Source organism: Bombyx mori, chromosome 4, assembly GCF_030269925.1.
Source record: "Bombyx mori chromosome 4, ASM3026992v2".
Classification (NCBI taxonomy): Eukaryota; Metazoa; Arthropoda; class Insecta; order Lepidoptera; family Bombycidae; genus Bombyx; species Bombyx mori.
Genome location: NC_085110.1, coordinates 586,017 through 598,946, shown reverse-complemented (window position 1 = coordinate 598,946; position 12,930 = coordinate 586,017). Strand labels below are relative to the sequence as shown.

General features: G+C 41.7%; 2 protein-coding genes across 3 annotated transcripts in view; one reads left to right on the top strand and one right to left on the bottom strand.

Annotated features, from left to right (window-relative positions):
* LOC101744903 (polyamine-modulated factor 1-binding protein 1) overlaps positions 1-4,824 on the top strand; it is a 28,763-nt gene extending 23,939 nt beyond the window's left edge. For both annotated transcript variants that reach the window (XM_021349888.3, XM_021349887.3), the window contains 6 exons: positions 398-516; positions 1,100-1,251; positions 1,961-2,077; positions 2,844-3,132; positions 3,330-3,401; positions 4,211-4,824. In XM_021349888.3, coding sequence (XP_021205563.1) covers positions 398-516; positions 1,100-1,251; positions 1,961-2,077; positions 2,844-3,132; positions 3,330-3,401; positions 4,211-4,300 — 839 coding nt within the window. In that variant the 3' untranslated portion in view covers positions 4,301-4,824. The remainder of the gene's footprint in view (positions 1-397; positions 517-1,099; positions 1,252-1,960; positions 2,078-2,843; positions 3,133-3,329; positions 3,402-4,210) is intronic.
* Positions 4,825-5,109: 285 nt separating this feature from the next.
* LOC101743230 (beclin 1-associated autophagy-related key regulator) lies at positions 5,110-12,632 on the bottom strand. The gene is made up of 7 exons (XM_038021819.2): positions 12,313-12,632; positions 11,568-11,990; positions 11,028-11,149; positions 9,155-9,296; positions 8,355-8,546; positions 6,565-6,682; positions 5,110-6,489 (listed from the first exon to the last, which is right to left on the bottom strand). Exons 1-7 carry the CDS (start codon positions 12,489-12,491, stop codon positions 6,403-6,405), a joined length of 1,263 nt encoding a protein of 420 aa, XP_037877747.1. The 5' UTR covers positions 12,492-12,632; the 3' UTR covers positions 5,110-6,402.
* Positions 12,633-12,930: the final 298 nt, after the last annotated feature.

The window sequence follows — 12,930 nt, the reverse complement described above, 5'->3', positions numbered from 1 at the left end:
CGCCTTCGAGACTAGTCATCATCCCAACCAAAAAAAAAAAAATCAAGTGAAATTTTAGTAAGTCCTTCGTGGAATCCCTATGTATAATAAAATGAACGGTAGAGGCACGGGCCGCGAGCGGGGGCGCACATCCCGCGGCAGTGGTGATGGTATATCGTATTACATTGCGTGTAGCGGTATATACATACATTAACCAAACTCGGAATTTGTTCGAGGCATTGAGCAAATTAACCTGACATGATCTGGAGTGATGTCAAGGAGTAAGCGCAGGACAGGGTCAATTGAGGACAACTTGTCAGGGCCTTATTTACCAGCGGAGTACCCTATGACTACAGCAACAACAACAACATCTCAATTTTGTGATTGGTTAATGAAGTTTGATTTCCTTTATACTCAGTTATGTTAGAAGACAAGACGGAAGAGTTGCGCCGAGTGAGTCAGCAGCGTGACTGCTATGAGCAGACCGCTGAGGGGCTGAGGGAGCAACTCCAGAAGACCGATAGTGTCGCTAAGGAGGTAAGGCAAACTGGTGGTGGGTCGTGTTGTGAGCACGCTCAGACACGTCATGCTTTATCATGCTTTGATGTTCTGAACAACAAATTTGATGACGTTGAGGTTATGATTTTTGTTTTCTTTTCTTCTATTGGTGGACGATCTTACAGCCTACCTGGTCTTAAGTGGTTACTCGAGCCCATAGACATCTACAACGTAAATGCGCCACCCACCTTGAGATGTAAGTTCTAAGGTCTCAGTATAGTTACAACGGCTGCCCCACTCTTCAAACCGAAACGCATTACTGTTTCACGGCAGAAATAGGCAGGTTGGTGGTACCTACCCGTGCGGACTCACAAGAGGTCCTACCCCCAGATTTCAGGAGAATAGCAGTTTATCGTTTACTGACATCAGACACCTCTAACCAACCTTTAGGTTTAACTATAAACTGATTAACGTTTTTATATACCTAATTAATTCATCAAACAGCCCCTTTAAAGGCATTATTCTCAGACTACTCGGCATAATGGACACATAGAACCAAGTCTCCATAGATATAGATATTCCAAAGGTATCGCGACTTATTATCTGTGTATTTGACTCCCAGAACATGAACCTGCGCATCGAAGTGTCGAGTTTAATGAAGCAAGTGTCGCAGTGTCGCAGCGAGCTGGCGGACACCGCGAGCCGTCACCGCGCGCTGCGGGACGAGCTGCGCCGCGCGGAGACACACATACTACATGTCGATGATATTTTTAGGTATTTCTTTCAATTAGGTAATTTAATCGCAATAAATATTGTACATTGTTCAAGATTGTATTAGGTTTGTAAGAATATAAGGGTATTACCATACCATTACCTATTATTATTATAAATTTGAGAGTATTAAACGATAGGCAGCGGCTTGATTTTGCCACTGGCATTGCTGATGTCCATGGGTGATGGTAACCATTCATCATCAGGTGGGTCGTAGGCTCGTCTGCCTAAATCTGCCTAATAAAAAAATTTGTGAATTCAGTTTATTCACGTCTCCGAGTACACGACTGCACACCCCGCAGGCTGTTGTCTCACCGACACCGATACCTACTAAATCCCTTACTGTTCCTTGTCCACCGTACCTCAGAATTTAACTTACTCAGTGTGTTATAATTCGAAAGCAGTAGTAAATTTTATATATGTACGTCAAAATGCAGTCAATGTTTTTTTGTCAATTTTATGCTATGAATGACGTAGGTAGGAAATAGTTTCCTAAATACGGAATAATGTTGCACTCGTTTTGTTTACTGAACTTTTACGTTATTAGACGCCCTAACTGATGAATTTAGTCTGATTTTAAAACAATGTTTTTTTTACTTATTAAATGAATTACAAAGTTTTAAAAATTTCAAGTTTGTTACGATCCCAATGTTGGCGTTCAAAATGGATCGTAGTTTGGAACACAGTGTGTAATGCGGGTGTGGGTCCGCAGGGCGCGCGCGCGGGAGGCCTGCGTGCTGGAGGCGGAGCTGCAGGCGGCGAGCGCGGGGGCGGGGCGCGCGGCCGCCGCGCTGCGGGGCTGGCTCGCCCGCGCCGCCGCGCTGCACGCGTGAGTGTCGCGCCCCGACCGCGCTCGCTATATTTTCTGCCTTTGTTTAGGAACAAATAGATGTTTTCGCAGAAATTATACGTTAAGAAATTTAACAGTGGGTGACCACGCAATATATAAATTACGATACGCAATTATCGACAACCTCATCTACTCCAATCTTCGGGGACGTGGCGGCGCGCGATGCGACGTGACGTCGCGACAACACAGCGCCCGCGAACATACGACTGTCTCGGCTCTGGTCGCCCAAGTCGCCCTACTGCCCGACTATTTCACCCTCGGCATATTCGGGAGCGGTTCCCTTATGCCCCATTACATATAAATTTTAAACCTAAGAAACGAATTTTGGAACAGTGCACTATATACATACGTTGTTTTGTGCTGGAAACACGCCAAGAGGCTGGTACCTAGCCATGACAGCCCACAACATGAATCATCAAAGATTAGGAAAATTCATGTTTTAGTCATTAACTTTTAATGCGATATTACTCCTATATCGTGAACGTTCTTCATTCTACAACATAATTAGATGAAGTTTGGTTCATTCCTCAACTCGGGTAGCTCATGCAACTCCTCTCGGGGTTGAGTGGTTTTCGAAGTCCATATTCATCACAAGGCGAGTACCGAGTCGTGGCCGGTTAAGTTTCAATAGAGGAAGGGCGCGTGTGCTGGCACCGCACGACGCATGTGTGTTTAAGAAGTATTGAGGTGTGCGTGGGATATTGCGTGTCGTATTCTATTCGAAGGTGATGTTTTTAATTTCTAGAGAACAAGAAAATACAATTAAAACGCAACAGACTATAATATCAACTTTAAAAGAAAGATTAAAAACGAAAGAGAAAGGAACACGAAGAGGCGGAGAAAGCGAAGCGAGCTGCTCAAAATGTGCAAGTCATAGAATAACAGAGACTGCACTTGGTTCTGCGAGTTGTTATTCTTCGAACGACGAAAAGAGACGAATGCATTGGGCCAGTACGAGTGGAAGTGAGATGGCAAGCTGTTCGTCAGCCCCGGTTCCGCCAAAGAGGATGCTTAGAAAACACACTTGTGATGAGGTAAGATATTTCTCTGCTCATGTTTCTAGGCTCGTTTAGAACTTGATTCATGAGGTAGACTCGATGCTTTACAATAAACTGAAATGTAAGATTTGTTGCTGTCTATTTCACATGATTTTTATGGTTTCCGTCTACTACAATTACTACTACCATAATGTGTATCAGTAAGCTATAACAAGACCGGTCCTCGCACACAGGCGGCGCAGTGCCCGGCGCGACGCCACGCCGCCACCGACACCCGCTCTGCGCACCGGGAACATGACCTATTGGTAATTTTATTTATTTGTTACATGCACAGGTGAAAGTGCTCAGAGCACACCTGGAGTTACGGAGTTGGTGGTGTCCAGTGACACCTCAACGTAAATGTTGCCATCCGCTTTGGAATATGGGGTCGAAGTTTTAACTGTATTATATTTATAATGCCGTTCCACTCTTAGAAAGAGCGACACTAAAAAAATCCGCCCCCTCCAGTTGGATATAGGTCCTACTCTTTATAATGAAATTAATAAACACCTTAATATATATCCTCTAAAGTACTCTAAACAGTAAGAAATGCAGAACTTCTATATTTAATTGGTTGCTTAATTTCAACTATGAGGACACTGAAGTTTTGTTAAATAGCTTTTATCTTAACTTAACCTTACACTCTTAATAACTTTTAACTTAATCTTACACTCACTCATGCTCAGACTCATTACACACAGAAGGTACATTACTACATTCATTTCATTATTTTTTGTTAATTGTAATATTTCTAAGCTCACATATTGTCACTTTTATGCAATCCATGAATTTCACTTTAATTCTTGTCTATTAATTTTCTATTTTTGTGTATCTGCAGTAAAGCTGTTGTATTCTTTGTACGAGGAGCACTGCTGCTTGATATACAGGTTTTATCACCTAGTTCAATCAAATTGTGATTGTGTTTCTACTTCTATGTTAACAATAAATAAATAAATAAAATAACTGTAACAAAATGAATTTACGGACTAATCTTGGCCTGAAAAGTTTTGTGGAATGCTGTATGTACCTAATTAACGGCAAGGCGCTGTAATGTGACGTGTGTGGTCGGCGGCAGGATGGCGCGGCGCTGGCGGGTCGCGTGCGCGCGGTGGGCGCGGCGCTGGCGGCCCGGCGGCGCCGCTGGGCCCGCACGCCCGACGCCTGACGCACCGCCCCACCTTCCATCGCGAATGTGACAATCGCTGCTCAAGCTTAATTACAAGTTGTTGTCGCATACAATTATTTCTAAGCTCACGACCAAAATTAACATTTATTGCGCAGAATGTTTGTGACGATGTGCTATGACAGTTTAGTGAAATGTTTAACTATAAACAATGTTACAAAGGGTTATTTGCGTTTATTCGATACGATCTATATCGTTATTTCTACGATAAAAGATAGTGTTACTTTCAATAGACTTCAAAATAATAATGAAGAAGTCTGGGGAGTTACTTTGATTCCTTAATGTAAACTGTATTGATGATTAGAGTGAACTGTGATGAACTAATTAGTGTTTCTCAGTTGATTGGTGATCTATTTTACGGGTTTTTAGGGATTATTAGTTACCAACAAATCTTGTTTTTTAATGGTACTTATATTTATTTTAGTAATAAATTATTTGCTAGTCTTGTATTGAACCTTTTGTTATATGCTTAGTTGTTTATAAAATTAAATACTATTTTTTGTAAATTGTTTATTTATTTATTGACTACCCGCAAGTCTAGACTGCGAGCTCATCGTTGAAAGCCCCGCTGTATTAGACAGGACACTATCTACAAACTACATGTCATTTCTATTTATTGCAAGAATTGTGTTAGATTAGACGGTTGTTGATATTGTTGACTCGTGAACTGTGTGCTTGTGTCGAGGCTTCCTACTGTCGGGTCGATCGTTACGCACAGTGATGTTGGGTCGCGGCTTACGGAGGTAGCGCGTGGGATAATGTAGAGGGGAGATTATAATAAATAAAACAACTTTTGCTATAAAAATGTATGTCACAAAATCAAAGAAATATACACACTAATACAACAGTTTACATGCAAAACTAAATACAGTACTTAAGAAAGCCTTGAGTAATTATTGTGATAATTATATTTGCGGTCCAGTGCCGCACAACCGCGCCCCCTAGTCTGCTCTATATACATATATTGAATTTATCGCGGGAACAATATTACTTCGGAAACCTTTTAGCAAGAACAGTGAAGGGAAATGGTTTGTTATATACGCGTTGAGTGGGCCTCGTGGTCGCACGGTCATACATCGGAGAGTCCCCAGTGAAGACGCGCCGAGCCAATTAGTTAGAATGAAACCTTTTAGTTTTAGTCAGCGCTATAAGCATTATTGGACTATATACCTGCAATATCTGCTAATGCAAAATATAAAAAATATAATAAATAATAGTTATCATTATTTTTATAGGTACTGAAATGCAAACCTTTAAATGTCTTAAGCTTTTAAATGGGAAAAAGAAAAATTGTCTTGCCCCATTGTCAAAATAAATTTGTAACATATGAATACCCGCCGGGCCCGCCCACACTGTTGTCGCAGACCTCGGGGCCAGTGGGCGGGTACATCTGACTATAAGAACTCAATAGGACTGTCAATGCTCGTAATACAAAATAGAGAAGAAATAACACTTTTGGAGGCCTCCGTCTAACAGGATTGTAAAGCTCAGTAACACATGAAGCAGCAACAGCACGACCGTAAGGCGCAGCAGCCTGGCGTGGCGGAGCGTGGCGGGGCGGGGCGGCGATCACGTCGCGCGCTCGTGTAGCGACCGACACTTGTCCACTTGACCGTACTGTCAAGTACAGTCGTGCGCAAGCAACATGTGTTCGTTTATGAGTATTAATTAACCTAGGAATATCGATACTAAACTATGAAACGAAACTAAATCACAGTTAAAGTTGTAATTGAATATAAATTTTATTGGTAATAAAATCGTTTGAAAACAGTTCGATGAAAGTAATATAATCTATTTATGTACTTTAGTGCATAATTGAAATTGTACATCATTTAAAAAAATTAAAACATAATGCGCAATGTTCGCTCGTTTTTAAATTTCCAAGTACTTGGATTACGCAACATTAGAATGGCCGATCCAGACAAAAATATATATTTTTTTACAAATGACTTCTTATTTGAATATCACTATCGAAAAATAGGAATTGTTTGTTGCTAATATTTCCAAACTTTGCACGCGATGTCTCATTATAAAACTATTTGGTGTAAAGTAGTCCGGCGTTGTGCTCGTGATGTGCCGGCGCGTCAGTTCGTCCAGCCGCGCCACATGGAGGCGAGCGAGGCGGCCGCCGACGTGACGAGCGCCGTCGGGCCCGCGCGCGGCGCCGGCGCCTGCAACACGCGCGGGGCGGTACAGTGGCCGCGCTGCGCGCTCGGGCGAGCGGCGGCGGGGCTGGGGGCACTCACCGCCATGTTGTCGGGCCAGTGCAGGTGCTCGGGCTCGGCGTCGTCGCGCTCGCTGCCCGCACTGGCGCCCGCGCACGCGCACGCTCCGGCGCTCGCAAACGCCTCCTCCGTGTCCAGCCTGGAACGGTTCACTATTATTTATCTACGTGATTTACCTACTTTTTAAGTCGTCGTGGCCTAAAGGTTAAATCGCCCGGTGCATTAATATGTGGTGATGCACTTGTGTACGAATCCCGCCGGCAGGTACCAATTTTTCCAATGAAATATTTACTTAACAAATGTTCACGATTGAGTTCCACTTTGAAGGAATGACCCCGTTAAATAGAAATCAAACCCGAAAAATTATAATTGCGTAATTACTGGTGGTGGGACATCTTGTGAGTCCGCACAGGTAGGTACCACCGACCTGCCTATTTCTGCCGTGAAGCAGTAATGCGTTTCGGTTTGAAGGGCGGGGCAGCCGTTGTACTGTTAAAACTGAAACCTTACGACTCATGTCTCAAGGTGGTTGGCGGTATTTACGTTGAAGATGTCTATAGGTTCCGGTAACCACTTAACCCCAGGTGAGCCGTAAGCTCTTCCACCCATCTAAGTAATAAAAAATAAAATAAGCCAAAACATTAGACATAAAAATACAGGTAAGCGTGTAGGGTTCCTAAGTGGATAGGAGGTGACGACATGCGAACTCACTAAAGAGACAACAAGCGCGTAGGAAATTAATTTTGTTTCCGTTTAAGTTAGCACGCGGACAAGCACCAGACTAGAAGTCTTCCTACATCTTGTATGAAGGTTCGTGTCAAGAGTTTACTCTAAGTACAATAGCCATTGATTATACAATGCACGAAGGGGTGATATATTAGTTATACTATTTTTTTTATATTTTTTTTTATTGCTTACATGAGTGGACGATCTCACAGCCCACCTGGTGTTAAGTGGTTACTGGAGCCCATAGACATCTACAACGTAAATGCGCCACCCACCTTGAGATATTAGTTCTAAGGTCTCAATTATAGTTACAACGGCTGCCCCACCCTTCAAACCGAAACGCATTACTGCTTCACGGCAGAAATAGGCAGGGCGGTGGTACCTACCCGTGCGAACTCACAAGAGGTCCTACCACCAGTAATTACGCAAATTATAATTTTGCGGGTTTCATTTTTATTACACGATGTTATTCCTTCACCGTGGAAATCAATCGTGAACATTTGTTGAGTACGTATTTCATTAGAAAAATTGGTACCCGCCTGCGGAATTCGAACACCGGTGCATCGCTCAACACGAATGCACCGGACGTCTTATCCGTTAGGCCACGACGACTTCCTACACGAGAACATCGCGAGGAAATTTGATTTCCCTGACATCGGCATCACGCGGAGCGCTCACCGGTGCTGCGACGGAAGTGCGTAAGAACTAAAATAAGATAACTAAAAGCAATGGTTCATCCATTTACTAATAAGGTAACTTTAATTACAGAAGTCTACAAACTGTTTGACTGCCAGCTATTATCAGGTACAACGATACGAAAAGTTACGTAATTTTAAAAAGTTCCGTTTAGAAGGCGCTAACGCTTTTACCCGTTATTTTTAATATGCGTCTAGTTAATAATTAATTTTAGTATTGGGGAACTTTGAATGAATTCGATTCTTAAGGGAGAAATTTCAATAAGCCCCGAACAGAAAGATACTATCATAGATATGCCTTATGAAAATCATAATAATTATCAGCGACCCTACGCCGGGCGCGGCACGCAAGCAGTCTAGTTAGTTGTTAGTTCGTTACGGCTCCATTACCTGGCCAGCAGCGGGTCGTCCACGGCGGCGGCGAGCGCCAGTGCGTGCAGAGCGTGCAGCGAGTGCAGCGCGCCCCCCTGCCCCGCCCCCGCGCGCACCCCCGCTCCCGCACACACCGCCCCCGCGCACGCACACACGCGCCGCGCGCTCACGCACGCCTCCGCCGACTCCACGCGTGACGTCATGTACTCCCTGGGACGTCGCCCAACGAGACAGTCAAATTCAATGTCAACAGAAAACACAGGAAATCGTCATTATTGTACATGGTTAATTTAATTCAATTAATTTAATTATATTATTAATAACAGTGCAACAATGCTCCTCCGATGACCTAGTTCCTATCAGTGGACATTTTTTTATAATCACATATAATATTTACTTAAATAAAATAACTTAAATGATTTCACTAACACCATCCTATCGCGAGGCATTCCGTTTTGAAGGATAAGATAGTCGTTGTGATATTTTTCTATCAATCTGCTAGTGGCCTCAAGGGACTAACCAATATTGGTTCTAGCTTTAGTTGGAAGGCGAGCTCACGGAGCTCAGCCTAATATTTGCCCTAGCAAGACCAGTACTTCATTTAATCTTGGGATTGGGATCACCACTCATTGAGAAGACGAGATTTGAAAATCAGTGGGTTCTCTGTCTGTGGAACTTCAGTGTACCAGATGTAAGCCGATGTAAGCCAGACATTTTAAAGTGAGCAGCAGCTTAACAACGGGATACAACGATTAACAACGTAGATTGGGGTTTAAAAAAACCACAATGGAAATTAATTTATTAAAGAATGTACTCACGACAATGATAAAGAATGTGGTAAGCGAATGTGTAACATCCAGGCCAACATGCACAGTAACTGTGCTGCCAGCCCCAGCGCCGCCGCGGTGCTGTCCGCCGCGTCCGGTACTCCTGTTGTAGAGCCCTCCTTGTTTAATGGCCCTATAAATAAAATATATAAATTTAATTTGTACTTATAAAATTGAACATGAGTAAACGCCACCTAAGTCAGTACATACAATGACATTTTCAGTTACTCCTTTTTTTTTTTTTTTTTTTTCCGGGCCGAGGGCCGAACCTCCTACGAGGTCCCCGCGCCTAGGGGGCGCGCGGGGTATGTGAGACTCAACGATCTGCAGGTGTTGAGAGCAGACCGCGGGCCCAAGGAATTTAAATTAAATTTAAATTTCAGTTACTCCTGACTTGTCACCAATGTCATTGTTTGTTGTATGACGGAACACCTTAGCAAGTAATACACATAGGGTGTTCACTTAAAATTGCACATGTGCATAAAGAATAGTTGTAAAACAATCTGTTTTCACAAAGTTAAGTTCAACCCTCAAGACCATAATGTTTAACATTTAACAGTTAGGGTTTTTATATTTTACAATCAATCACTTCGTAAAACGAGATTAAATCAGTTAGTAAAATTCAACTTCTTATCATTAAGCATATTATACAATTGTACACCTGTACACCACAAGTTTTATTTGTCACAAATCTATTGACATATTTATATTTTCTTCTTCTCTGTCGTTTCCTCATTACTGAGGGTCGTGACCACCTTGGTCCAGTTTTTGCACCAGCTTCCTCCAATGCTGCCTGCATTCGGCCTGCTTAATGGCGCCCGGGATGCTGGTGTTTGTGGCCTCCTTGATAATGTCCGTCCACCTGGTTGCCAATCTTCCTCGACTTCTCTTTCCTTCCACGTGACCTACAACTATTAATTTTTCCAAGTTCTCAGGATTTTGTCGGGCCACGTGTCCGAAGTACTTGAGGAGACGCTGCATACAGATTGTAGATAGACGGGTCTTGACGTTTAGCTCCTCGAGAATTGACACATTTGTTCGGCGCTCCGTCCATGATACGCCCAACATTTTGCGCCAACACATTTCAAATGCGTCAATTCTCGATCGGGTACGGCCCTTGAGGGTCCACGTCTCAGAAGCGTACAAGAATATGGAGAAGATAAGGGTTCTCATGAGCTTTATCTTAGTTTTTTTGCTTATGCTGCGATTTCTCAAAATCTTCTCCAATCGCTTCACGGCTGATTTTGACATCTGTCACTGTCATTGTGCCAGCTCTATCGACAAACATCAATTTCGTTTTGGATCGGTTGATGCGAAGTCCGTAATCTTTGCTAACGACTTCCACTCTCCTCAGAAGCTCATGCAGCTCTCGCTCCGAGGTACCGATTATAGTGGTATCATCAGCGAAACGAAGATTATTAATTCGGTGACCTCCTACACGAATACCCCCCTCCCAGTTCTCCAGAACGGGCCTCATAATGTGTTCACCGATGAGGTTGAAGAGTTGTGGGGAGAGAATACACCCCTGTCTGACTCCACGTTCGGGCTTAAATGGATGGGAAAACTCATTGTTCATTCTGACTCTCGTAATTCCATCCATATATAGTCTGAACAAGAGAGACGAGGTGGTCCGGTATTCCCATCTCTTGCATCACGTCGAACATTTTCTTCCAGTTGATGCAGTCAAAAGCCTTGGCGTAGTCAATGAAGCAGAGAGACATCGGGATATTTTAGACAAAGAAAATGATACTGTTTTAATTTGGTTTTGTTGATAATTTCATTGGCATTAAGCCTTCTTGGGTTCCATAGGCCTGAGATTGACACTATATAATATTATCTATTTAGTATTTAGATAAAATTTTACCTAAGGTTATATCCGAGTAATCTCCATCAGTGCTGATACTTGGAGCAACAATGTGTAGTTGAGCTCTTCCCACTGGTTCTTGGAGGTCTTCTCCTATAAACTCCATGTCTTCTATGCTGTCACTAAAAATATATTTATACAAATGGTTCAAAACAAGAGCTTATTTATTGAATTTCTAATGTCCGTCAGCAATCTGCCTTTGATGGCAAAAAGTTTTGATTGAGTGCAGACTATCGTTTCACATTAAAGTTCATCCACCACCTGTTAAAGTAAGAGCTAGGTAGCAGAAAGATTCACCTAGCATTTCAATGTTCTAAACATTACATTTAATTTTACTCTTAGTGTGTTAGTATCTTTACTACAAAGTTCCAACAATTCCAGGATTTTTATTGTCGAAATAGCCTTTAGGACAATTAACTAGATGAACTATTTAAAGATGTCATCAGTAAGAGTTCAGGAGGATAAAAATGATTATGTTGGAAAGACTGAGTTCTATTGTGCATCCATTATTTCTAATAAATTTTGTTCATTCATACATACCTTGTATCATAACTCATATACACGGGAAATATATAAGTGGTCAGTTGGCGTATCCAAGACCTGCGTAGTGCAGCCAACGAGTCAGCCTGTTCATTGTACAGATTAATTTTATGCTGCAATTCCAATTTCTGTTTCTCTGAATGGGTACCCAGACTTGCTACCCTTTTCTGATATCTTGGAAGCCGTAAACGCAATTCTGTATTGTAAGTTTTTAGCTCACTTAACTCTTTTTTCTTTTCATCTACATTGCTGCGTCTTTGATTTATTGCTAATTTCAGTAGGTCAATTTTGTCTCTACATTGTTTTGCTTCTGTCAGGAGGGAGTCCTTTTTTAGCTTCGGGGCTAGGAGCCTCTCACAGCGATCTAGTATGTGTTTGCGATTCATTTTTAATCTCAGTAGTTTTGAGAGTTTTTCTGAATATCTGAAATTTTTGTTTTTGTAGTCAGTTCCATAAGTCTATATGTTTTTAAAGAAGGGCTCCTTATAAGGGCTTATTTTTTATTATAAAATGAATGATTAAATTTTCAGAGGAGATAATTAAAATAATCTTTTCCTCGTATGCAAAAAAAAAGCTATTACATTCACAAACTATACCTAAACCATAATTACTCTGCAGCTGCAAATGACATATTGGTGGGATGAGAAAACAAAAACCTTACACACACAAACAAACAAGTTGTTTACAAATATACACTTTTAAATATATTTAGCATTTAATTGATATTAATCACGCATATGCCTACCTGTCCGAATAAGGCATTGAACTATGTACAAAATTTCCTTCTTTTATACAGTCCGTGCAGTAAAAGTTCCTCTTTACTGTATAGCACAGGTGGCATTTTGTGTATTGCCCGTCACTCTCTGTTGAAGAAACTCTAAAATCTCTCGGAGCCTCGCTTTCAGTGAAATAACTAGAAGCCATTTTATTCGGGATTACGCGCAGTTTAATTCAGTATATATGTCTTCACTTGACTTTTTGAAAATTGAAATTAGCATTTGTGTTTGCGAAATTGTGATACCTACCTATATAGGTACCTATTGTTTGACGTTTGTCACTGTCAGTTTACAGATTACTTGAGCCTTTGTTGTCAACTGTCAAAGATGTTTTTTTTAGGGATTTTATGACCTGGTAACTAAGACTTTTAAGTCATGTCTTATTTTAATTTATATTTTTATTTTTGTGAAAAATTAGAATATGGAGCGAAATGAAATGAAAATTATTACTTTGAGATGAGATAAGATAATATGGGATGAAATATAATCTCAGTAAAATGGTGGTCATTTACTGAGATTTTTTCAGTGGACTTTTTGGAGGATCCCGAGAAGTAACGTCCAGTGGCTTTGTTTGATTTTCCCACATT